Below are 27,866 nucleotides of genomic sequence, written 5' to 3' on the forward strand. Positions count from 1 at the left end.
CAGCAGTGCTGCTTCACAGACAATGATAGGAAACGATTAGTACCGACATTTTTCCCACAGGAGGAAACAGAGTTGAACTGGAAAACTACAAGGTCAGAGGGATAAAAATGCCCAAACCTGACCAGTCTCAAATAGGACTGGGAGGAGGATGAGGACTTGCTGGCAATTTAGTTAGGATCCTCTGACCTCAGTTGTATTACTGTGTCAAATATCATAAGCTGCCCTAGCTGGTGTCTGCTGTGTTTCACCCTCAGCCATCACTCCCATACAACTGATTATATGCACTGATTGGTAATGGTTGTGCCTTACTGGTTGCTATGGCGATCAATTAGTCCTTATTTGAGGTCTCATGCTTTTTATTGTGATGAATGATTTTTAACTAAACCTATTCAGCTAGAATGTCAGTCTTAGCAACTACCCCACTGTTGCTGTGATTAGGGGTATTGTCCGGCATCAACCAGGCGTGACTTGTGCTTACTGCTTCTGAGTCCAAGTGAAAACTTGTGCCATATTTGAAGAAATTCCCCCAAGGTGTTCCTGACATACTGTATTCACAAAAATGGTACAGACAAAAGGACAACCCAAAAACACAATGCCTCCGGCCACAGCTGACGCCAGCGTGGAAGCACAAAAAGTTCTTGATCTGAAGAAACAGACAGGACACAAAAAAATGATTGTTTACACTTGTTCTGTGTGTTTTATTAAGAGCTGCAACTTATCAGAGATTAGTCACATTTATAGTATAAGGATAAACCCTTTGAGATGCATTGTCTTATTTCAAATGGGTCTCAACAGATTAAGTGATAATTAAGAAAGTTGCTGCGGATACAATTAAAGCTCAAATCTAGTGTGTATAATGTAATGTAATGCAGTTTACACTTCATATCTGCAGGGTAACTTGAGTGTTTTCTGAGGAACACAGAAATAATCAGTGGCTCTCAAAAGACCAGTTAGTGATTCTCTATTTAATTCAAAGTATATTCACTTAAATAATAAATGAGAAAAAAAAAATTAAGGATCTTTGTATTTTCTAGCCGATTACACAAATTTAAGACAACATCATTAACTCATGTTTAGCTTTAAAGACGCAAAGTGTTTTATACATATTTTACCAGGGTGAGTTTAGTCATTGAAAGGGGAGCTACTTGCCTGACCTTCATTAGACTCTTAAAGACAGGATGCATTGCTTTTGCAGCATTAACTCTGTGTTGTTGTTTTTTTAATCTGTCTCTCGCTAATCCACCAAAAACTTAGGAAAGAACAGAATTAAACTGGTGGAGTGCCACCAGGTATTTTATCTGTCAGCCAGTTCTGGAGTGAACACAGGTTTCACTCCCATGTTTACATCAGATAAAATATAATGCTTTTCAGGACATATAATATGCAGCTATTTCACTTCTCTAGAAGAAAACAGCCCATAAAAGAACATCACTGCAGGAACATGCACAAAGTATGTCTGAAGGTTAAGACCTCTGATTGATCTTTATTCACCACCCACAGTTGGAATCCTGCCAACACACAGAGTCAATGACACCAATTCCCTCCATCGAATGCTTCCATCTCACAGTATCAGAATGCCTCAGCTCACCACCACCAGAACAGTCAGCTACTCTCTCTATCCAGGCCACTGATGGGGAAAACTCTGCTCAAGAAAGACCTGAAGAAGAGGTCTCTTTCTCTCTGTCACCCTGCACACATTTCAGGAAAAGTTAAAAGTCTAACTTGGAGAAAAGGCTCAACTTTGTACTGTTATGAAGTGAAAAGTCAAACAAGTTCACTATTCAGATCAATTCCTGAATTACTAATGTTCTGAAGACAGAAAGCAGCTATTATGTAGTAGAGCTCCTACATGCACATTTACAACAAAAAGACATTTTCCTTTACTGATGTGGGCTCTTTTTGCATTAGTGGGGTTATTGTGAAGACTGGAAACTGGAGAGCTATCATAATCAAAGCAATTGTTCCAGTCAAGGACACACAGTGCTGCTTTGGGAAGCTTACACTGCAAATTGACACAGAACAGTTGAGTAAATGTGCAGTCAAATCCAACAAAATCTTAAGTATATTACAGATCGTGGCAAAATATTACAGTTTTTACCCTGGTTGCCATTCTATAGTAAAATTAAGTTACATTTAAAACCTTTCATTTTTCATATTACTGTGTTGCTACAAAACCCAGCCCAGAAAATAATGAATCCATTCAACGCCTCACCCTGGTTTCTCATTCTGACCCATTATAATTAACAACGAACTATTTCATCTCTTCACAAAACAGCCCATTTCCATATTTAATGTTTCCACATTATGATAAAAGCAAGACTGCAGGGACAGTGAGGTTGCAAGCTTCAAATTTACAACACAAAGACCCTTGTTTTTCACCGATTGCTCCCCTTTCCTCAGAGAATTTATTTCTTGAGTGCAGTATGTAGCATCTGGTGTGCACTTCAAGCAAGACTTGCACCCATGTCTATACCTGGCATGTATTCACTCATGCACTGGTAGCGATTGGTGTACAAACTGCGCACAGAGGAGCCTACAGAAATGCCTTGGAGGAGGGAAACTATGTCCAAATCTCAGACAAATACACACTGAGGGAATTACTGGCTACGTGTGAAATGCATGTATATGTACAGTGTATCCAACTTGAGGTAAAATGCAGCAAAAACAAACTTCAGAAAGAACTGTGTGCTCAGTAGGACTGATGCGACAGATATTCTTCTGTTTCTATTACCTACTGTATGCATTTATATTTGGACAAGTACAAATATTGTAAATCATTTCTAGTTTAACAAGCATCTTACGTGAAAAATGATTATATATTAGTTTACAGTGATATGAGTTTAGACTGTTCTTTTCCATTTGTCCATGTATTAACCTTTAATAAAAACACAAAACAATATCAATACTGTGAACTTTTCTTTTCTAAATGCCATGTGAAGAAGCTGATGGAAACATTATCTTGAAATGAGCATCGTTCCAAGATACTCATTAAAGTGCTTCACCTTTAAAAACAACCCTTACACCACTAGTACATTACTATAAAAATAAGAACTATCATAAGGTACTAGTGCCTCACCTCCACACTGACTGTATAGTCGGAGCCGTCCAGCAGGGTGACTTTACACTGCATGATCTTCACCTTCTTCACTCCTTTCAACGGAGACCTGGACAGACGACTGGTGGATGATCTGCGGGACACCTGGTCCTCTTCCTGCTGCTCCTGGGAGGAACACAGCTTGTGTCACTTAACAGTAATTAGTTGAATAATGAATCCATGTATAATTATACATTTCTGCATACTTGTGAGGTTTTTGCACTGCACTTTTTTTTTGTTAAACATAGTAAAGCTGTGGAACATCAGTGCACACCATGAATCCTACCTTCAGCCAAGCAGAGAGCAGATAACCAGGAACCTGATCCAGCCTTATATCTGCATTTATTTTACACTGGCTTTCCCAACTGGCTTTTTAGGCGACTTCATCTGAAAGCCAGTTGTCCACCAAACATCACCAGCCTTACCCAGCTGCCTCCAATCACCATAAATGTCAGTTTCTTAATTTGATAAAACCACAAGTTCTGTCACATGTCCAAAGCCTATAAACAGAGACCGGGAACTGAATGTACTCGGGTCCATTTTGTCTTAAACAAAGAAAATCCAATTTTCTACGTCACTGAAAACAAAGACTTCCTGATTGAATTTGTGCTAAAAATGAGGCCTCTGGCTCAAAGACATTTCCCTTCTTACTCGTGGAAAAAAGTGGATTTAATGCCTCTTTTTATTCTTGTATAAAAAGATTTCTCATCTAGTTCTTTAGGCTATATCCATCACATTGGTCCTACAGTATCTACTGCAGCTCGTATGGACCCATTCTGATGTAATGCTTAAATGATACAAAAAAATTTGCTATCACTTTCAGAGGGCAGGTAAATTTAAGTGACAGCTAATTTAATTTAGAATTTCCAAGACATACCAAAGGATGTCTTGCAAACACTGACAGAAACAATCAGCACAGATGCATGAAATCACAGTAGATAAACTGTAAACAGAAGAGGCTTCATTCATATGTGCACCCTGCTGAAGCATGCGTCTCACAGGAAAGACTGGCAGTGTAGTGCCAGAGTCCTGTGATGTCTCTCAGCCACGTTTCTGCCAATTCACACAGCTACGACAATCAGCCATCACCCTCAGCATGACAAGACAAGGGCTGTTTAATGTAGCTAAATGCACTTTAAGGGACACTGCTATGGATCCAGTGGAACATGCAACACCTTAAGTGATGAGACAAAGTAAAGTTTACATTTTAAAACTCATTTTAGCTATGCTTTTGTTGTGGCTCTAGAGGTGGCAATGTCAGCCTGTCTGGTCAGACCCAGACTGAAACACTTCAGTAACTATTCCACTGCCATTAACTTTCAGACAGATATTCCTGTAACGCGTTTCACCTTCTGACCGTTCATCTAGCACCATCATTAAGTCCAAGTTTCTATTTGTCCAACATTTTGGTTTATGACCTGAAAAACCCACACTGCGTTTGGTGCTAAATAGCAAATGTGAGTATGCCAACACAGTGACATGGTGAACCTGGTAAACAACCAGATGTTAGCATCGTCACTGTGAGCATGTTAGCATGCTGGTGTTAGAATTTGAGTGGTGGCCTGATATACAGTAACCATATCCGTTAATCAAACACCTTTTTAAATAGTAAATTGTTAGGATTTTCCACTTGATTGCACTGCCCAGGGCCTAATAAACCTAATCATCTCGTCGTCGTGCTTCTGCTGATCTCTCATTACAAGACACTCGTAAACTTGTGCTCCATTCCCCCCCCCCCTTCATCAGACACCATTTCCATACTTAATTTTTCTATTATGATAAAAGCCACACTGCTGGGTCAGTTACATGCTCAAACACAAGCAAATCAGAAGAATGAAAACACCTCAAAAGCAGGTCCTTTTTTACATTGTGACTCCTTAATATTTGCTGCTTTTTAAGGACAAAAATCTACTAGTTCAAACTGAATCCAGTGTTGCACCATGAGATGCTTACAATGACAAAACATGCTAAAAAAATAATACGACAGGACAGTTCAGATCCCAGTCTAATGTGCTCTGAATACTGACATATACCAAACCCCAGGGAAACCTGCTACGATCTCTTTATTTGAGTTTTGAATTCATTTTCTGCTCTCTAGATCTATCAATTGAATAATTTTGGTTTCAAACCACAGCGAGCAAACACATCGCACGGCTGCACTGGTGCGACTTCAAGCTTGTGCAGGTGGGGTTCTTTAAAGCTCCACACTACAAAGCTGCTCTAGTCTGGAGTGGTGCAGGAACGTCAAGCTGTATGCGGCTTGGTGGAGATGAAGTAGTGCCTTGAACTACATCAGTAACAAATCTGTGACTGCCAAAGCTCCCCATTCTGAAGATCAGATCTGCATGCAGGTGCAGCTGGTCAAAATACTTTCCTTTAAGGTAGCCTGACACTGGGCCCCTGTAGTCTGGAAGCACTGAAAATTCAGTCTACAAATCAATTAGCTAGCGAGCCCAGATTGTTGTTTGGGCCAAAATCTGCAGACGAGCACTTAGTGTACAGTTAACATCAGGAGCTACCTGGGCCGTGTCAGGTATAAAATGAACAGGCTGCAGCCAACATTTTTTATTCATGACACGAAAGGAGAGAAAAAAACAAACCACACTGGTTTAAAAAAAAAAATCATTGAACCGAGTTTCCCACTGCTCCATACCTAAACATATTTAACACACACATTTTTGTTCATGATTTTCAACTGCAAATCCCTGTTTTGCCAAAGTGGTAGAAATTTTAAGATCAACTATCAAGACTAACAAGAAGAACAAGGCTTTTACAGAGTATTTATTCCCACACAAGAAGTGTTTTGTTTTATAAAAAAATCCTCCATCATGGGTCAGTAGAGACAGTTATTTTCCAGTTATTATTTTCCACAGCGATCAAACTTTACTGACATCTGTGTGAATTTCACTGCCTGAAACCAGAGGTGTCAAACCAAAACCGATGAGGCTTTACTTCAAACCAACTTCAGTGGCTCCGTTTATTCTTCATTTCCACAGCTGTGTGAAGTTGTGCTAATCACTGCAATCAGCTGGCATAATGATGGGAATGACGACATCAAGCCCACTTCCACAATGAAAGCATGGAGCACTGATAAGGACAAGCTGGATGTGGGCTGTAACTGGGGACACTGAGGTCGTGTCATCAGTATTTTGTTTTCCCCATCTTCATTTCCATTTTTCACACAATGGCACAATTCATTCAGGAGAGAGATGAAGTGTATGTAATGTTTTCTCCAATCCAAGCCTAATTTAAAGAGGTATGTATAGTATTTACACCCTGAAAATCCATCCACAATCAAATACTAAGCGTATCTTTTAAGCATAGTAAAATATGGAAAGGTATGTTGAAGGCTAAATTATGGTGGATCATATTTCATTAAATTCCAGATGTCCTTGACAATTAGCTGGATATTTTGTAAGCTCAGTTCATGCAGAAATGAAGGTGTGGATGTCATGATGGAAAGGCTGCTGACCTGTTCTTTCCTGGCCGGGGTGCTGTGTCCGGCAGCGGCGGGAAGCTGCTCCGGCTGGTTCTGGGGGGAGGTGGGCTCGGCTGCCGCCTGGCTGGGGTCCGACGCTGCTTTGTCTTTCCCCTTCTCCGTCTCCTTGTTCTCCTGCGGCTGCTTGGCCTCTGAGTCTGCGCCCGATTCAGTTGTCATAGTAAATCACGCTGGAGTGGATGAGAGGAGGGTAAAAGAGAAAGAGAAAATTAGATCGAGTCAGCTGGATGAATATGAACTGATCTACTGCTGCTCGTTCAGCACTGTGAAGCAGTAATGTGAAGCTCCTATCTGATGCAAATGCAGAGATGTGGATATTGTCTGACCATTGAATAAAAGTGAAATAAATGTTATTGGATTAGATGCACTCAAGTCCTTTTCTCAATAACCTCAGTGGTGCCAGCAGCTGATAATGGAGAAGTGTTGGTGGGTTGGTGCTTTGACAGCCACAATTCTTACAGAACTTTTTTTTTACCATAAATAACTGGCAGCAGGATTTCAGCACGGTTTAAAACTATTTCATATACAGTAGGACTGCAATTTGAGGTTCTTTTTATTATTTAATAATCTTCCAATTATTTTCTTATTTAATCTATAAAATGTCCAAAAGAGGCTAAATTTGCACAACATTCCCAGCTTGTCCAAAGCAGTATAAAAACAGAAAAAGGCAGAAAATTGTCCCACTGCTAAAGAGACTGATTAAGTTTTTCTGTCTTCACCATCTCATAACAGTATCAACGTAACTATGTCATTTCAATCAGCCGATAGCACTAAAACAATTAGTTGTATTTAAAAGATTAGACTAATAGATAAGCAAGAGAAAAAGTACTGCCAAATCTGAACAGTAAATTAATTTAAAAGCAGTTGCAGCTTTCACAGTCTGAATCTTGGCAGCTTTTCTCAAACTTGAGTCAAAATTAGTCCAACTGTTCAGACAAAACAAGCGATTAAAAAAGATGACACTAATGGTAGTTCTTACTTTTAATCTGAAAGACTAAACAATTAAGGGCTGGAACCAGTTATAGTTTTCATTACTGAGTAATCAGCTGGTTATTTTTTTTCCAATTAATCATTTAGTCTATAAAGTATCACAACATACAAAGATTAAACATTAATGAAAATAATCACAATAGCGGTTTCGTTCATAGCTACTCAGCCTCACTATGCGGCAGCAGCGTAGCAGTAACAGATGCCTAAAACTGGGTAATGAGCAGAAACATCTAATAGCCGGGTTTGCCAAACAAAGATGACAGATAGGACAGATCGTACTGGGGAACCGTGTTGCCAACCGTACCCACAGGCTTTGACAGTGGGATATGTAGTTTGTGGGGGGGGACAGCTCCCTGGGCCTCTGCTATAGATAAGCTGAGGTCTGTAGTATGGATGCCTGTCATTCTGCAGTTGGTCTGCTTCTCCCTGCACGCTATTTATAGGGCTGTGTTTACTCTCGGGTGAGATGACTCAGGGATGGATCTCAGACCTGCAGCCATAGATGGGGACAGCAACCTCTGGACTACCAGAGCCAGTGAGCCCCAAACTTATGATATGCTACATAAACAACAACTACCACAATGGAGAAGTATGACTCTCAAAACAAATGGAAAAAACACCAGGTACTGATATCCAAAGTAATCCAGCGCTGCAGATTTTCTTTTTTTCGGGGGATGGAGATTAGAAATACCAGCCTCGCTTCTCTCTGCTGTATTGTGGTTCTGTTATCAGTCAGTGTGGGAGGAGAGGAGAAGCACATGCATTACAGATTTTCCTCAATACTGGTGATATGTGAATGTGCATAGTATGAGAACCATCTATTTTCATACCACGGTATATCACTGCAACCCTAGTTATAATAGACCTGTCTGTACAGATCTACAGAGGCTTTGAGAAGGACTAAATTAGCCCTATGTGTGTAACTCCTGATGTCCTGCTGTGAACAGCACATAATTGAATTTACAGCTGGAGTTCATGTCCTCATCGTAAATCTGCATTGTTCATCCTATACCCTGTGACAGACACAGTATGTTTCCTTGCCTCACCCCATGGGTGTGATCGCTGTGCAGTCTCAGTAAACTTAAAGTAGCTCTTGACTCGGTATCTTAGGCATCACCATTTATTGTAAAACAGAATGATTCAGTTCTTGACTAGGAAATAGCTTTTTTTGAACACCAGAGGGAAATGCATCTTCGTTAATGCTCAGTGGGTTTCAATTCCTATGGGATTATTTTAAAAAAGGATTACACTATAAAGCCAAATCAAGCTTTGTCAAGTAACTACAACACTTGGAGAGGTGTTCAGAATAATGTGAAATCAAAAGAGCGGAAAATCTGGATTTAGAAATGAGTTGGAACACTTGCGTGTCCTGTGCTTTTTCAGCATTTCTGATCTGTGTACACCGAGGGTCAGTGTACACAACATATGGATCAAACTCTTTCAAGTAAGTTCAGGTGCCATAAAAAGGCTATAAAGATAACTAAATCTTGATTACAGGCCTGAGACGCAGCAAAGTGAATGAATCCACAAGACCAAAACTTGAACCCTGACATGTTTTACAAGCAAAGATAAGCAATTCTAAAAACCATCGAGGTGAATTCACCCAGAATCCTGTCAAAACCTGCCTGTTGCTAGTTTACTGTGTCATATGTGGCAGAGCTGAGGAACAGCTCAGTAGTCAGCTGACATCTGATGGCTGCACAGCAAACCTTTGCTTCTCTTAACTCCATATGAAACAGGAACTAGGAAATTTGTTTGTTGGGGGGGGGGGGGAGAAAACAACATCTTAGCACCATAGAAATAGAGGAAGAATACGTTCAGTTACTGGTGGCAGGCACTCTTCACAGGGTCAAACAACAGCCCACACAGTAGCCTTGTGTGCGGCCCTTGCCATTGACTGGCACATACATTATGCATTCAGAAAGCTGTAACCACAACCCATTTGGTGCCTTGGATTACTGCTACTATACAGGAGTGGCTGATGATTGCACCAATATAGCCTTATCACATTGAGAATAAAATTCCACTCCAGACCAAGGCTAAGTCTTTTTAATCTATTCATCTGAGATACTTTCAAATAAAAAAAAAAACTGCTTTGCCACCCCCTATTACTGATTAATGTTGTGTAACTGAGATTTCAGCCTCTCAGGTCATGGAAGCTTTTATAGGCGGAGTGTTAAACAGCTGGTGTTTGGAAAGAGGTTACAAGGAAAATCCTCCGGCACACATGAACCAGGGATGGTGTCAACAGCATTTTATGAAATCCAATCCCTGTCAAATGCATCACTACATTTTATACAGTGTACTTTTCAACACGTGTAATTTACAATAGGCTAAAATAACCACAGCTCAAAGATATATCTTCATTTTCTGGTGGAACAGAAAGAAGGAACAGCCTCATTAATGTCCACTCTAAACATGAGGAGCTGCTGCTGTTTTTCATTGCTCTTCACTAATGAGAAATAAGTGAGGAGATATAAAAGGCTTGATTAATTCATTAACCTCACAGCTTAACAAACCTGAGTATTTTGCCAGTAGGAAGCAGGTTCAACGTGGAACTGGCTGTTGAAGCTCATCTCCAACAGGAAGTAGTGCATATGTTTCTTACATCAGAAAATTTCAGGAATTAATAAATGAAAAACTCACACTTAACATGAACGGTGGCAGCTTCTGTGACTGACTGAAAGGATGCTCAGCGGGGAAAGAAACCAAACCACATGAAGAGAAAATGCTAAATAAAACAATACAACAATAAGCTCAGTGTCAGCGATCATCAAATGATCAATTACAACCATCAGATTACCAATTTAAAACTGCTCTTCACTCAGCTCTCACCTACAATGCACATGTATTCTCAGCTGCAGATAGAAACAGATATTCTCAGTACTGTGGCTACTAAGAAGAGACAGATCCACGTCACTACATGTCTTCTTTCTTACATCATTAATGCTACGTGGCCTGTTCTTCCTTAATATACAACTAATAAACTCACATAACTGATCACTGACGCCGAGTGCAAACCTCCATTTTAAGGTCCATCTGTGAGTGTAATGCACACTGATGGAAACTGGCCCGCACACATGGAGTCTCTCTCACACACACACACAGAGGAGGATGAGGAACTGCCATCTGTGCTGTGTGACATTAGCTAGAGTACACCACATCTGGCCCCATCCCTGCCACCCCACCCCCACACTCATTACCTCCTCGGGGACCTATAGAGATTACATGGATGGGAGCAGCTGGGGTTTTTGACACGTCAAGGCCCATGCTGAGTGAGCCTGCAGTATAGGATGCAACCTCTCTACGTGGCTGCAGATCTGGCAGCTGTCTCACACAAACCCAGCTACTGTAACAAGATACCATGTAGCTGGTCAGGCCACTCAGACGAGCGACCTCTGCTGTGGGGTTACAGAGCCCCAAAGTGTTTTTAACTACCCCGACTTCAAAACAACAAACCAAACTACTGATGTGTTTTGTCATGAATGTAATGTTCTCTTATAGGCAAATAACGTCCTTCACTATCTGTTGTTATTTGAGGCGCTCAACAAGTATTCTAATGGGCTAACATTTTGCTCTACTGGATGAATGAATGTCTTTACTTGATTGACAGTCCACCTGAACTGGTTTACCAAGTAAGAGGAGGAAGTAATTGTTTATCCGACTAGTGAGGCTCCAGTATTTTCAGTAAGAAACAGTAGCCAGTTAAATCACCAAGCTAAAAAAATCTCTAAGTTTTATTCAACTTAAGGCATCTGCTAAATGTTACTCGTTAACACTTTACAACTTAGCGCTGCCCTTAACAATTCAAACAACCTAGATCTGTGTGTTCAGCCAGAACATTCTCCAGTTCTGGTACGGCACAGAGCGTGACGACAGCTACTTTTTCATTTACAGAGTCAACAGAGACATCTGCGTTACTCAGCTGCCAGTTTATTCCCTGCACCCGGCGAAAACTAATGTGACCTAATACAACAACCCTGCAATGACTCATGATAATGTTCAGTTTTTATTACTGACAGATGTTTCTATTATGTTCTGTACCCCATTCATACCAGTGAGGCCAGACTAAACAACAGAAACACCTCACTGGATAATGCAGCACAATTAAACAGCAGCACAAACTACAGCCTCCAAAATGATCACACAGTTTCCAGTACTAGCTAATCAAAGACAATTGCTACAGCAGACTCACTAGCAAGCTACCAATCCTTGCACCAAGTGAGTCGGTGTACACAGTGAGATAGCAGGCAGAGCAGAGGCAGAGGAGTGGGACGAGCAGAGCGGTTTAGTCTTTAGTCTCAAACTAGGACTAGCTTGATCTCCACAGCTTGTGCATTGTAGCGTTAAAATAAACCCTTTCAGTTGAGCTGTTGGCCTTAGCCATGATTTGTTTACATTGTACTTGTCTTTTAAAGATGGTTTTTGATGATCTGTGGTGCTCAGTAGTGAACACATGCTTTAGTTTTTTGTTATCCAAATTAGGGCTGTAATTAAAGGTTATTTTAATTGATTCAGCTGCTGTCTTATCAAATAAGTTACAATATTTTTAAAAAATTTAAAGTTTTATGCTGCAGTATCTTGAAGTGTGAGGTGATGTCATCAAGTTGCTTGTCTGACAGATTATCAAAAAAGCTGCCAATTCATTTCCTGTTGACTCGTACATACAACTCGAACCATAACTTGAACTCTTACTGCTCTTTGTGGAGCAGAAAAGGCTCCTTCAGAATGCAGTATTACATTTTTTGTAGTGCGTATAATAATCTAATACTGCATTTTATGGTGGCCTATTCTACTCTACAAAAGCAGTAACACGTTGAGTGGATGACATTTTAAGTAAAACATTACTCTTGTTGCACTTTCACAGCCAACACCTATGTTGTTTACCTTTATATGACCCTCTGTGGTGCTCAAAATTAAGTTTACAGCAAACTAATGTTACATTTCTTCAAATCTAAATCACAGCTCTAAGGATAGAGATGTTATATTAGGCTGCATGAAACAAAGCTATGATCTGGGGGTAAAGCGACAGCATCTTCACAGATTTTTAGGGGAGGTATAGATGTGGGATGGAAAGACAATTATCTGCACACTCTGACAACCTTGTACACAAGTTAAAGTAACTGCAAAGCTGCAGTCAAACAAGAAGCCCTACAAACAAGGCCCTCGATGTTGCTGCAACAACATTTTACTGTGCATCCTAATTAAACTGACAAGTCGGACTCGGGCCGGTGTACACTGCGCCTACAAGGGAGTGAGGATGCTACAGAGATTTAGCCCTGTCACCCTGCCCCTAACCACGCCCACCGCACTGCAGATCAAAAACACCCAAGTATGTCGTCTTAACCTCCGACAGTGTAGCGGTTTTCATCGATAAACTGTCGCCAAATGTTTCCGTGTCTGCCAGTGAGTCGGCGCTGACCTTCAGCGATGTAACGTTGTTGAATTAAAAGCTGGGAAAGCATCTCTATCGGCTCGTTTCACACGTCGTCCACGTTCTACTAGGAAACCAGAGCACGTTAGCCTACTGTACATCAAGTGCTTTGTGTCTTTGAAATATTCGTCCAATCCTTGACTTTTAGCTACAAATTAACCACAAACACAGGCGGTGCGTCCAGCTAAAACTCACCACTACAGTGTAACGCACTGAAACGCTGCAATGCAAAACCACAGCTGGATAAATAAAAAAAAAAGGTTATGACCGATGTTCCAGTCAGCCACGTCCACACGACTTTTCCGCCTGTGTGAATACAGTATAAGTGTATTTTAAGGTTAATTATCTGTTACCGGGTGTTGTCGAATAAGCAAGAGAAGAACGAACACAACCAAACTATGCAAACCAGGAACAGTGCACCTCTTCTAAGAAAGATTCAGTGTAGATTAAGGAGATAAAAGCAGCACAAAAAAAAGATTTATTACCAGGTAAACCGTCCTCGTTCAGCTGTTTATGGGAGTTGAATTCGTAGTGGGCTTCTGTTTCCTGACAGCGAAGCTACTCTGCTGCAGTTCCCCCTCTTCACCAGCCTATCAAGCTCCACTATGCAGCTGAGAGTAGGATTGTGGGATATCAGGACAGCCGGGGCTTTATCTTAGCAGCAACCCCCATCACACACACACGCACATGCACAGCAGGGCAATGCATGGTTTGTTTTACTGGGAGAAGAGCGTGCGAGTAATTTCTATTTAAATAAATAAATGTAGTTAAAATAATCCGAATCAGTTGATGAATGTAAGAAAGTATGTGAAAGAATATATTTACTGGGCTACAGTACTGCATCAAGTAAAAACGGATACTTGTCTACTTTACGTGAGTACTTCCAATTTAAGGTGCTTTGTATGAATGAATGAATTAACTTTATATCAAACAGCTGATTATGCCTCCTTAAGAACTATGAGTCAGTGAATCCATTAGTTCATCTAAAAATAGTTCTCAATGATTATTTGATCAATATATTAATATTTAATGTAGCTTTTCGAGATAATACAAATATTCTCTGGTTTTGATTTTGCTTGACATCACGTGGGCTTTTGTCAGTATTTTCTCACATTTTATAGATTACACAATTAATCAGTAATTAGCAGATTAACTGATAATGAAAATAATCAATTGCAGCCTTTTGGACACCACAAACTCATATAAGTCAAATCAGGATTACTGTCACTGTAACAAACAATCCAGTTTAGAGGACTTTATAATAGGACCATGGCCTATTCTCCAAACTGGACACAAGTTAATCCAAAACAAGCCATTAGTGAACACATGAACATAAAAACACACACAAACATCTGCTGTCCCCCTCTAGGTACATACTTGTGGTCATGTGTGCACAAATACAGACATAAAAGTAAGTTTTTAATTAGCATCTAGGTTGTTCCCTCTAGGGATTTGTGGCTTCTGCCTCCCTCTTCACAGTGGGAACGCGACCCAACTCGGTCACCCATTTGACTTTTATTTCTAATTGCTGCATTAATGCTTGAGCAACATGCCACAGTCGCACATGAATTCCCTAGTCACAGAAACATGGCAGGCATGCTCTGCAGATAGTAGTGGGTAAATGTAATAACACATAGAGGGTGATGCCCACACAGCTGGCTCCTCATTCAGCCTCTAGCTAATTGTAGCAGGGCTCAAAAAACAAGCTCAGTGCTATACACTGAACATGCATGTCACATTACAACACAAGGTGATTTATTATACCTACTTTTCAAGCAACCAGCAATAAGGTTTAGAGTCACAGTGGCCTGACATTAGATATAAAAAAATATTACTGTAACCCTGGTTTCGGGGAAGAGAAATAATAGCTGAAGAGGCTGTCAAAAATTGTGCGAGTGATCTCAGACACTGCAATAATCTATGGAGTCCATGAGCCTTAATGTGATACCTCCATTAAAGACAGAAAAGATTTGTTCTTATACACATCCTCAGTTCAGTATGTGTGGCTAGTTTAATAATTTCACGTACTGTAAATCATTCATCTCTCCAGACCTGGGTTCTTTCACTGCATTTCTTGTTATTAAATCATACATTTTTGTGATAATTAACACTGCCTATTCAGTCCTAAACAAAGGTTATCTACATTACCACAGTGAGGCAGCAGCAACTAACTGCAATATCTGCTCTCTGCGCAGTCAAACAATAGTTAAATACATTTCAAGCAAGTGGTGTCTGGCACAGTGCTGTCAAGACTCAGCCGATCGTCTCAGACATTGCTCACCATCACCAGTGGGTGGTGACTGTGCTACTGTAACACAGTAAACAATCTTGAATTGGAATGGAGAGGCTATATGCAGCTTTGTGTCTAAAGGAAATGTCAATATTCACATACTTGGATTGTTAAAACACAGCTAAGGTTTTATGATTTTTAGATGCAATGTTCTGACTTCTGAAGACATCAAGTCTGGGCTGTTTCACCTTAAAATGTTCAAGGAGCTTTACAAAACAAGCGTCCTATACCTTCATCTGTCATAAAGTTACAGTTTGTACAGTTTGTAATAACGCTGACGTAAATAATATCAACTTTATCACAACACACCTTTTTCCTTTTAAGTTGCATTTAGTCCTTTTTTTTACCTTTTAGGGAGCCAAAGATCCATAAACAAACTCTTTGATAATAGGCCAATTTCACAGCAGATATTTGGATTGTAAGCCAGATTTTTATAACTATTGTGTTTGCAATCAACCGCCTACATTTTGTAAGAACAAAACAAGCAGCATCCCCTGGGAGCAATTTTTGTCCACCTATTCACTTTAGCTCTAATGTTAACTTGTGTTTTAGTCTTATTTTGTGAGAAAACTGTAGTTTTTCCACACCATTTGGTTACTTGGCAACTTTTTTCACCAGTCACTCATTTAATTGAGCTCTAGTCCATTTTGCGCTGGTGTGCACTTGGCTTGTGTGACCTCATGTTGAGAACCCGCTGGCTACATTTTTAGATTTGATGGCACTGCTTCGGTTTTGTCAGCCTGGAGAACCAACACAGTGGGTTAACAGCAGGTGAAAGCTGTGATCTGCAGCAAAACTCTCACAAATCAATTAAAATAACTAGTTTTATAAAGCAAAGAGAGAATGAAAAGTAGGCTATGGTGATTGTTTCAAGTCTTTAAAAAAGAAACATAACTTAAAAGAAAAGTTATGTAGATTGGAAAAGTGAACAGAAACAGCATTCATCCAATTAGCATTACTTTGACCAGAACTAATGTAATATGGCAGAGGAAAAAAATATTAAGGCATGCTATACTTGTATTTTCAAGTCTTTTGATTAGTGTGCAATACAAAACATACACAGACCTTCGTCAGTGAGAGGGCTGAGTGAGTTTTTCTGCCTCATGCGAGTATAAAGACACTGAGCTTTGCAATCACATGACAATCTTTAATATGGTGATGATACATCCCTCTTAGCAAAATGCTCTAATGCGCAGGTAATGATGTGTTTACAGTATATCCCACGGTCCTTGACTGACAAATGATGTATGGGACATTTATATTAAATGGAAAAAAAAACATTCCTATTACCTTCAGGGAATGTTTTTAGTACTAAAATATCAGACTGCTGCTTCAACAGACATCTATTCTATGACATTCTCCAACATTTCCACAAAGAGTTCATGCTCTGTGCATGTATAGTGTCTTGCAGATGTGTGTGCGTGCAGCTGTATGACTCCTCCAAGCCTCCAGAACAGCCTATGGTCAGCAGAATGATTAATACAACACCAGACAGACAACATGTGATCCCTGAACTCTACTTAGCTTGTTTGGTTGCTTAACTCGTCACTTTTTTCTGCTGAATACAGACAATTAGTTCTCGTGCAGTTCATCAGCTCCTAACCTTGCCTTGTCTAACCTTGAACCTGGTTAACCTTTAATGTGTTGCCTTTACTCAAATGTTTAACAAAAATTAGTGTAATTAGGGAATATAAGCTTTCTTTTCACACAACATTAACTTCCAGTACTGCCTCGGTCTCATGTATTTTACTTGATTTCAGAGCTTTACATAGGAAAGAATTACTGCACTTTATGGTACTCCTCTCCTGCATATACACAGCAATTTGGTACTTTGTGATTACTTTCAAATTTGTGTTTATTTCAAATGTAATTCTGCAAAAGAAAAAAAACCCATTTGCTTAAAATTTTAATCAGCCAATCGCATTGTGTATGAATGTGTCTCTAAAATCAGTAACCTCATGAGCCTCATTACAGCAATCCAATTTCTAGTGCCGCAGTCCGAGCAAGCAAGCTGGCACTTCATCAGTACGAAATTATATTGAAGCATGTCCCTTATAATACATAGTAAATCACCCATGTGATCCAATTAAAGAAAAACAAGTCCAGGCCAACATTCCCTGCCATTCCTGGGGTGCAAGGGACTAAAATGACCTCTGCACAATAACAGAATTATCAGACTGTCACTAATAAAATACTGTATTTATGTTAATCTGTCATCCTCATATAAAGTTATTTCTAATCAGAGCACCCTCAGGAGGTTATTTTAAGTCTAAAAATGTTCCATTGTTCATTCTATCAATGCATTATGACAGCTGAGGCATTGTGGTTATTATGTCAGCTGCAGTTGCAAATTACACTTTGACCTAAATCAAGTTTATTGGCCCCAGCTCTGCTTTGTCCTTCACCTCTTACTAACCAAAGCTACTATCCTCTCCTGTCCAGCTCTACTAAGCTGCAAGTACTTTCACTCCCAAAGGGACACAGGTCAACAGTAAGAACATATGCAAAATTAGAACCTGATTTTGACCCTCCAAACCTGGGCCAAAGGTCCAAAATTGACCCCATACAGTCAGTCCCTCCCTTTCATGTAACATGATGGATACAGAGATTAATGTGAAAATACATTTTAGTAAGATGATGAAGAGCACTCCCTTTTTTTTCTTGCTTGTAGAAAGCACTTCTTATCTTGACAAATCATAAATAAGGTCTATCTCAACCTTTGGAAAGAGGTAGACTAATGACTGTGCCCTTCAACAGATTGCAGATGAGGAATCTTTAGAGAAAGGGAGGGGCAGCACATGTGTAGCATATGGTTAAAGAGAACTGCACTGAGAATAACTCTCCCCCTTCAGCGCTTTCCGTTGATATCAATATGTCTGCTTAGCAGAACAATTTAAACAGCTTGATCTCCAAGCAGTGGTGTGTGTACCGTAGTGGTGAAAATAGTCCAAGATACTGTGTCATATCTTTTTTCTTTCTGAATGAATGTTTTACCATATTTGATGGAAATCCATTCAGTAGCTGTTGAGACAGACTGCTGCTGTAGCAGGGATAAGAATTAAGAATAATAACAAGGATAATCACCTTTATTTGGCCAAGTATGTTACACACAAGGAATTTGTTTCTGGTACAAAACCCTTCATCTAACTTCCACAGACTTCAACTTAAGTCTGCTGTATGCAAGGTTCATATTTCCTTTAGTTAATTATTAAGAATATTAGAAATGAGGGGAAACATGGTAGTTTGGATACACAGCAAGGACACAAGGAGAAGCTCACTGGCTAAATGTTCATAGCAATACCCAACAAAAGTTTCTGCTCAGTAGCATAGACCTCAAAAGGGAACCCAGACTCCGGCTAACCCTGACGCTGCCAAGGTGCCATCTCAGGAGCAGCAGCTCTATAAGGCAAAGGCAGACCCATACTACTCTCAAGTGGTCAGGTAACGCTGGTAGATAACAGGACTCGAAGCTTATCTTAACAAGACTGAGTCATGCACGTTATCTCATCCAGTCCCTGAAAGCTTTGGTGATCATAAGCGGCACTGCACTCCTGTATCGATTTCAGCCCACTTCAAATGACTGAGCACCGCTGTACACCTGATACTGACGCATAGATGGTGTCAATGCATTTTACACTTCAGGCTCTGGAATGATTCAGTGGTTGATTGACACTTTGGTTATTGATCTAACCCCAACAATGAACTTGATGGTCTAACCATGAAGGCCCTTAGTCATGCTTCAAGTCACAAATGAAACAGTTTTGGAATTTGCCGGTCTTTATTTTTTTCCATTTCTTAGAGCCCAAGACGACATCTTCAAATTACATGTTTTGTTTGGCCAGCGGTCTAAAATCAAAAGATTCCATTTACAATGATAAATTATTATATGAACAAAAAGATTTTTCATTCCATCAATAAATGCTCCACTGTCTTGATCAGCGGTACGTACAGCGTTGGAACGTCATGTGTGTAATGTAATAACCCAACACTTGGCACAGTGTCTACAGAAATGACTTTACTCCAGCCTCTGCATGTCTTATCACTAAATTGCAATAATGGCAGAGATTTGCAGACTAGTTCTTTTAACCTTTAACCCCTATTTGTGACTCACACACACAGCCCTTCCATATTCTTCATTTTGTCACACACAGCACAGTGACTCACGGCATCGAAGAGCAGCAAATAAAACTTCTTCTCCTGCGGTACAAAGCCGGCGTTATTGATCACGAGCTGAACTGACAGCACTATTGATTTAAATTCCTAGGCTGAAGAGTCAGAGATAGTCTTTCTCGCTGGTAACATTACAGCAAAACAAAGGCAAAGAATCTCTCCTGTAGAGCCTTTAACACAAATGACTTTCTGTGAGCCACAGATCTGAGAATTACTCTTGCGATGTGATGCTGTATGTGCTGAGAGGAGAGCCTTTTCTGTTTCTGAGCAAAGGTCACTGGGATCTCAAGATGAACTCTACTTGTCGAGGTGGGCTTTTCAATCATAATACCTAAACCACTATACCTGAAAACGTTTTGGTACAAATCCTACGTTCCAGTCAAAATCAGAATTCGGAAATTCCCTGCTGCTGCTGCTTGCCCATAATTACAAGCTTCCTGTGTTCCAGTGGCCCAGTTTGGAAAAACCAGGCAAGAAACATCGTCACCCACAAAACTGGAATACACTTTCCCATATAACAGCTGGTATCATATAATTTACAGCATACAGGACAATGTTTAGCAGAGTCTGTAAGTGCAACAACTTTCCATTCTGAATTTAGTCAGCAGATTATGACATCCAAACAGTGTAGCTGTTCCTGTGTACGCTGCCAGTCCATGTGCTGTGAGACATTGTCTCCGAAACCTCAATAATGCCTGAGTTTCTGCAATGTAATTTCACCTTAAAGGCCTTGGAGCAACCTTGAACAAATGTTTTTTCTGCCAAAATTAGAACAGTCCTGCTTTGGCCCACAAATTTACCATATTGGTTTAATCACTGCTCTCATGTGGCCACTGAACACAGTGGAGCATTTAACAGCTATAAAGTCAGATCTTCCCTCGGGAGTCGGTAGAGAGACCAAAAGCAGAGCTAACAGATAGTGGTCACAGGACTTACTATCATCAGGTCAACAACAGGGTGATGCCCCATAATTGCTTGATGTAAATAAGCAACTGTTATCAAGTTTGCCATATTTGTTTAAAGGGTGATGATGCAGTATGTAAGTGTTGTGTTCTGTTGTCAGTTGCACATCTGGAGAAAACAGAAAGTACTGACTTTGTTATATAATGTGGCACATGAGTGTTGGTTTCTGAGAATTCTGACTATACCGGAGTACAACTTGAAGGAGCAGTGTATAACACTTGTCTTTTTGGGACTGCATCATCCCATACATTAGACAGGTATGGGATGATGCAACAACACCTCCCCTATACGCACGGTGCGATTTACACCACATATATTCTGCATACTACGGTCTCTTAAAGAATAGTAAATCGGTCATGGTGACAGCAAATCTCCAAGCTCAGCAAATGAACACCTTACAGAGAAATGTGCAGGACTGTTACACACCATCATGAGTCAATGAACATGACAAGTCCTCAGTTCGGTACCTTCATCTTCATCATTCAACCTCATAAACCTGTTACAACCTGTATAAACAGTGATGTAGCACTATAAAAAGCTATTATAGCCATTTTAACTATTAATACATCAAAAACTACAACACTGACCACTGAGTGTTTACATATGTCTGCAGTTCAGAGCCCATCAAAGACACCATTACAACAAAGAGCTCTTCCTTCATTCATTCATTTCATTTCTATTTTGGAGGGGGATCTAAATGGAAATCCGTGCTGTGACAACTTCCCACTTCCGAACTGCCTGCCTGAGCCAAGCAAACGTTTGATCAGATGTGTGTGTGTCTGTGTGTGGCTGTGTGTGTGAGTCAGGGAAAACAACTTACAACTTGTGCTTGCTCAGCAGTTATGAGAAAAAATGAAACAGCAGAAGAAAAATGCTGATAAGAGTTTATAAAAGTCTCACCACAGTTAGTATGTAAAAAGTTATCACATGTCAGGGGAATCTGAATAATTGAGAGTATTGTTTAACACCACAAAAGACAAGGGAGTAGTGGTTTTGAGGTACTTTCACTTTTAAACAACTGCTAAACTAACTTCCAAGAACTAAGGACAGTTAAATAAATAGAGAAGCACAATCTGTAGTCGCCATTAAACCTTAAATGACCATGTAATTAGAGCAGCTAAAACGTTTGTACGTGTGGCACGTCCAGATTTTGTGAATAAACACTTGTACTCACCAGTTCATAGTCGAAGTAAACAGGAAAGCAGCAGGACAGTTGGAAAGCCCGGTGGTTGCAACAGAAACACAAATGACAAATGAAACAAAATATTACTCAGTGGATACAAGTTGGGTCGAATTCTGCAAATGAACATATTCCCAGGTGTTAACAGCCCCTAACAGTGTAGTGTAGTACTCAAGCACGGAACTACGCACAAACAACCCACATAAACACAACCGGGCACCTTACCTGACTCTTACGTGTGGAGACAGAAACTCCCTAAACACCACCTGAGACCAGCGTGCGTTTCCGGAGACTAGGGCCCCAGACGTGACGGCCGTCCGGGTAAAAAGGACCAGACACCTGTGAGCGTCTACTAAATCTAACCTTAGGCGAACCCAGCTAACCCCGCCCCTCCCGCCCCCAAAACGGCCCCATAGAACTCTGAAACAGGCACGCCCACGATAACATGCCAACCAGAATTGTGCCAGTGCCACCTGGTGGTAGTTTGAAGAAGAGGGGTATGTTTGTTAATAATCTCTGTGTCACATGACCACTAGATGGCCATGTTAGATGCTTTTATGATTAGTCGCTCTAGGAAGATGAAGAAGAAGAAGAAAGTGTTAAATTAATATTATTGGATGGATTTATAGTGATATGTAGCAGGATTTTAGTATTGTAGATGGTCATACTGGCACTAATTTTGACTGTTTATATGCTGTTTGGTAGTTTAATTTAAATAACCTTCACATTTTTATCACACACATTCAGTTGCCAGTTTATAAGGTACACCTAGCTAATTCCATTCTAGTTTATTACAACAGTCCAATAAACTGCAAAAGGTGATAATGTTTTTGTTGAAACCATTTTAGAGAGGTGTTCTTTTTTGTGGTCACAATCAAAACCTCTCAAGGATCCTTGTTGGTTCTCAGAACTCAGATTAAGATAACCACAAAGTACACAAAGTGGTGCCATACTGTATATAGCAAAAGCACATACAAATGAGTGGCACATTAAAGTCAAACCTATGTAAATAAATAAATAAATGAACAGAGAAACATATTCAGATGCTTCCCAACAGGCAGCAGGGCTCACTAAGTGGTTTGAACAGTATTTAAGTAGTATAACTCATGTTATGACCCTTGAACACCTGTGGGAGAATCTGAAGTAGTTTCACAGCACTTTCCACCACCATCACTGAAACACCAAATGAGGTTTTGGAAAAATGGTGCAAAAGAGACTTGACAAATCTATCCCAAAGACGCCGCTGAAGTTGTTTTGGAGGCTTGTTCAAATTTCAGTTCCATTAACACAGATAATGTAGTGTCACTATCACTACAGGTATTATACATTCTCTACATTTATACTAATATCACACAATGACACCTGCGAGACTAGACAGGAGATGTTACAGTCAAGTTTATTCAACCATGAATGTTTCATATAAACAAGTGTGCACATAGGGAAGACCTTGTCCTTAAGGTCCCCATCCTAAACCAGACATCTACCTGAGATTCAGTTCAGTTCACCTATTCACATGGTTTTCACTTAACAACATAGAGGAACAAATCTAGACTATTTAGTTTTCTGTGGCATACGTGAATGCTACAGTAGAACATGTTGGACAGTAGTTCTCAGTGACAGTTTTGGCATTTCTAAAAGCTACAACGTTTGCCCTACAACAGAAAATTTTAAATCCATCAGATCAAATTTTCTTATCTTTTTAAAAAACATTTTTTACAAACCTTTACTAAATCTTCTTACAAGTCTTTAGTATTGCTCTTGCTACATTGAAAAAATAGAAAAATTACATCTGAATATTTAGCTGTGGATGTGGTATTTATAAAGAGCCTTGCTCTTGAGTGTTCATGGCTATGTTGGAATAGTCCTTAGTTGCTTACTCTCCACAATTCCTTTATAATGGCCAGTTTCACATCATCAGTCAAAGAAGAAGACACAAAGCAAAAGACAAGACATCCAAGAGTTTTCAGAGGCTCATCAGCAAAAAAGTCTAAGATTCTGCAGTGGTGCTGGGTGTTGCCAGGTCCTCCTCTCCCTGAGCTTCTTCCTCCGCTGCTGCTGTTGTGTCTGTTGCTACTTCCTGTTCAGTGGCCACTAAAGAAGTGTCTGTATCAGGCGCGTCGAAGGACTCTCCCCCTAGATCAGTCAGTTTGATGTAGCCCTTACTGTTGGAGCGCTCCAGACGAGGGCAGCTGAAACGCCTGCCTTTGTCGCCTTGACAACACACAGACACAGACAAGCTGCAGCGCCGTGCAGACCTGGGCTGATCCATGAGGGAGTTGAGCGACAGTCTTGACCCCATCGCCCTAACAACCGGTGATGGAGGGAACAGCTGGGTCCACTGTTGGTGAAGCTGAGCCTGCTCCTTTGACGCCCCATGCTGGTCAGCTATGTCTGTGGATATATCCTCATGACTTTGGTGAGATGAGGGAGAATCTGGCATCGAGGCATTCTTCTCCTTGCCATCAGTGTCACCAGTGTGGCTGCTGCTGGCTTGCTCCTCCTTGCTAATGTTTTCAGCAGCAGCCTCAATGACGACCCCTTCTGCTGAGCGCCCCTCTGCCTCTGCTCTTTCGGATTCCTCCACCTCACAGTTGTTCAGTTTGATCACAGGGAGGGTGAAAGCATTCACAGAAGAGGTGACAATGGAGGTGGTCTCCCACTCTTGGGGCTGTGGCGCTTGCTTGTTGCTATTGCTGTAGTCTTTGTAGATGCTGTAGACAGTGTCTGTGAAGCTCTGGACATCTTTGGACCAGCTACGAGGCCTGCTAGCCAATGATGGGTGTTTGAACACCTCATCGCTGCCTAACTCGCCTCGTAAACCCAGCCCAGTGGAGGGCCAGGAACTGCGAGTAAGCATTCCACTTGCAGGAAAAGAGCCCGACGGCCCCTCAGCATTCCTCGATTGGGTGTAGTTCACCAAACCATTTAGAGGAGAGTGCTCCTTCGATCGTATGTTGTGCAGATCTATCACTGTGGAGTAGATATCCCTCAGGTTGATTATCTTGGTTTTCTTGTCCCGGTTTTCATGAAGGACTGCATTGGCACAGATAAAGAGGAAAATACCGATTCCCATCACCAGCGGTCCAAAGACTTTTAGGTTGTCTGAGTACAGGTAATTATCCAGGAAGTCACAGAGAAAGCCACACTGAGGGGAGGAGTCGGGGGTGCTGTTAGCATGGCTCTGGCCGGAAGGAGGCTTATCATGGGTCAAGTTAGCTGAAACAGGTGGTGTTTTAGAGTAGCTGATCCTATTGGCATGGTATACTCCAGTTCTGCCATGCTCCTTGTACTCCTGCTGGTTCTGACTGGGCCAGTAGCCCAGTACGGCCATGGAAATCCCCACCATGAGAATTATTACTCCAACAGCAGCCACCAAACCAGCTGGGGACATCAGATTGAGCTTCCCTTTCACCACCACCACATCATTCTTCTTCCTTTTTTTGGCTTTCCGTTTCCTTTTGTTTTCTGCTCGGTTTTTAGCGCGAAGGGAATCCTGACGCCTGTTCATGCGCAGCAGGCCACCTGTTGCTATCATGTTGGCTATGGGACAGCAGGCTTGTCACTCAACCTGGCAAACAAATTAGAAAAAATACAGCATTAGGTCTGGACATAAGCAAAAGGTTTAGGCATGTAGAAACAGCCCCAATTCACATTACACATGTAATCGAGATATATATACACAAGTTTGGATGACTGACAGAGTGGGCAGCGAACCTTTAACAAGTGCTTTCCTGTCTTATGAATAATTTCAAATTTATTTTGTGCCCCACTAAAGCACAGTGTAAACTGAAATGGTAAGGGTCCCAAAGTGTAACAGCCTATTTTTGATACTCTCAAAAAAGGTCAATCAGCATCTGAGTTAAACATGAACACATATATATTTCTGCCAAAACTAGAATACTTTTGATCATTTTACTTAAGAGATTTCTGTATTTCTTTTCCCTGTGCACTTCTCGCTGGTTTAAACAGACTCAGATGGTAAAAAAAAAAACAGCTACATATTTCTGGGTATCAATCAGGATTCAGTTTAAGGCTATGTTCTGATGGGCTTTACTATCCCCATTTAAAAATACCGGCTGGTTTCTGGGGGGAAATGAGCTGGAAGAAAAAGGGGGCCTGCACCTAATTTTTGGTCCCGGATACACTAGCAGGTTAATCCGGCTTTGTATCCGAGATTATCCTCAAGGTATAGCATGCACTGCATTTTTGGACAAATCCAGCTAATGGCAAATGCAACGTTAGTGATCAGATGGACACTAAACCAACAGATAACATCCATCTGCTGCTGCTGGACCTATAAAGACAATGATGTAAGGGAAACAGAGACAAATACCCAAGCTGACAGCAGAGAACACAGAGTCTTTATCTATGTTCAGCTGTGCCTATCCATCCTTTGAAAATGTAATGTGTCCAGACAGGAGGCCAGAAGGCATGTTCTCACCACCTCACCCTCACTTGCTTACTCTTTCTCTTTCTCCCACTAATCTCTCCTACCATCACTCTCTCTTTCCGCTTTCTACCCAAATCCATTTCACTATCAACTGGCAGCATCCTTCACAAAAAAGCGCATCACAAATGGCAAATATGAGCTCTTAGCCATTTGTTTACACACCAACACAGACTTTGCCATGCAAGATGTTTGCATTTGATTTTGGGTTTTTGATTATGCATCACAGACCAGTCACGACTGTATGACAGGCTAATAGCAGTAGCTCTAATTCAAAATGGCAATGGAGCCACTGACACTTATCATAATTAGAGACATCTGCCGATGAGTTTCAACCACATGTGTAGAGCAGTAATCAGAGGATAAGGTTGAATAATTAGACTCCAGCATTTCCCTCCTTGATTGTGCAGGTAGCTAGGTATTTGATTTGACTAATCATGCAAAGCTTAGGTTCATGAATAACTGATTCCACAAATTCCTTTCAAAGCAGCAATTAATAAGACGTTCAAAGGTTCCTGTGGGTGTTGCTCTCCCAGCCTTAACAGTCAAAGATAATGATGTCGAAGGCCCTTGAAATCCTTTTATGATCCAAGTTATTACAAGCACTTCCCACGGAAAGTAGAACACCTGAGCTCTAGCAAACAACTCACCAGTACTCAGCTGCTGTTTATAGCCACTTTCTCTGTATATCACATCCAATAACCACTCAGATGCCTCACGGGCGAGTGCATGTCAACCTGTTCTAAAACTGATAAGGCGTAGGCGGACCTTTCTCTGTGTGTGGGGGAGAGAAGGGCAGCGGTAACGTGGACCAGAAGTGGGTGTGGACAAGTCGGATTGTGTCTCTGTCTGCGGTGCTGAACGGGAAGCTGTCAAGTCCTCGGTCTGTCTCCTACAGGCTGCTCGTCTGGCAGGACGGAGAGGAGGGGTGATTTTAACGCTCAGTCCTTTCGGGCTGCGGGGGCGCATATTATCGAGCAATGTTGTATGAATAATCGACTGTTGACATTACAGCGCATCTGTTTCCCTTCTGCTGGAAAAGACCGTGAAGCAAACATGAACTGCTGTGGAGCTGGAGGTGCCCTGAAAATGTCCAGAGCCACAGCGACGCATCTGTCTCCAACATTAGGCTAAACACTGTCTTTTTGGCCTCACAAAGTGCAGACAGATGACAAACACCCACAGCTCTTCCACGACATGACGAAGCCCATGCTTTCATAGCCATATAACACAACTCAGGTATGCCGCTGTATAAAAGACTATTTTCGACTAATTTGCACTGCTAACCTAACAGAACTGAGTGTCTAATGGCGGCACAACAGCCCTAACAAAAAGTGAAGTGGTAAAATACGGCTACTTACAATATGGACACTATTTTCGTATTTCCAAGACACCCAATGTGTTAGACAAGTTATCTCTACGAAATTGGGAGAAAAAACGTCATTTGATCTCGCGGATAAAAGTGAACAAACCGGAGTGCGCATTAATTCAAGTCCAGCGTCACCCTGACATCAAAACTATTGACCGTTTATATTCAAGATAAGAAAGAAAAACTCCAACTAAGCCAATCTGTCAGAACATTAGCGGACTTTTTAAACCCAATTTCACCTTGATACTGCCTATTAAGAGCCAGTGTGGCACCAGATGCGACTAGTAAAGACAAAAGAAGCATTGATATTCCGCCGGAGGTAAAGGCGCAGGAGAACCGGATAGTGATATTAGAAAAATGAAAACGCATAACAGCGTTTCTCTTACCAGAAATTGTGGTTTGACAATCAAACATCTTCTAAGGCGCCCCC

The 27,866-nt window shown here is 41.0% G+C and overlaps 2 protein-coding genes across 3 annotated transcripts in view; both read right to left on the reverse strand.

The window, feature by feature from the left end:
- LOC109955275 (band 4.1-like protein 3) overlaps positions 1 to 21,991 on the reverse strand; it is a 44,632-nt gene extending 22,641 nt beyond the window's left edge. Inside the window, 3 exon segments of the mRNA XM_020591279.1 lie at positions 3,077 to 3,220; positions 6,567 to 6,763; positions 21,846 to 21,991. Of these exon segments, the coding sequence (XP_020446935.1) occupies positions 3,077 to 3,220; positions 6,567 to 6,752 (330 nt within the window). The 5' untranslated portion in view covers positions 6,753 to 6,763; positions 21,846 to 21,991.
- A 952-nt stretch (positions 21,992 to 22,943) lies between these two features.
- tmem200cb (transmembrane protein 200C, genome duplicate b) lies at positions 22,944 to 27,866 on the reverse strand. 2 transcript variants are annotated; one of them, XM_020591535.1, is made up of 2 exons: positions 27,823 to 27,866; positions 22,944 to 25,188 (listed from the first exon to the last, which is right to left on the reverse strand). In XM_020591535.1, the coding sequence occupies exon 2, from the start codon at positions 25,153 to 25,155 to the stop codon at positions 23,608 to 23,610; it is 1,548 nt and encodes a 515-aa protein (XP_020447191.1). In that variant the 5' UTR covers positions 25,156 to 25,188; positions 27,823 to 27,866; the 3' UTR covers positions 22,944 to 23,607. The 2 variants fall into 2 exon arrangements, with proteins under 2 accessions (XP_020447191.1, XP_020447192.1); XM_020591536.1 differs by lacking the exon at positions 27,823 to 27,866 and adding an exon at positions 26,718 to 26,829.

The sequence above is a fragment of the Monopterus albus genome, unplaced genomic scaffold (assembly GCF_001952655.1).
Source record: "Monopterus albus unplaced genomic scaffold, M_albus_1.0 scaffold14.1, whole genome shotgun sequence".
NCBI classification, from domain to species: Eukaryota; Metazoa; Chordata; class Actinopteri; order Synbranchiformes; family Synbranchidae; genus Monopterus; species Monopterus albus.

What these genes read in the sequence shown, in the direction of transcription:
- tmem200cb (XM_020591535.1), bottom strand. Translation starts at nt 25,155, where the DNA reads ATGATAGCAACAGGTGGCCTGCTGCGCATGAACAGGCGTCAGGATTCC.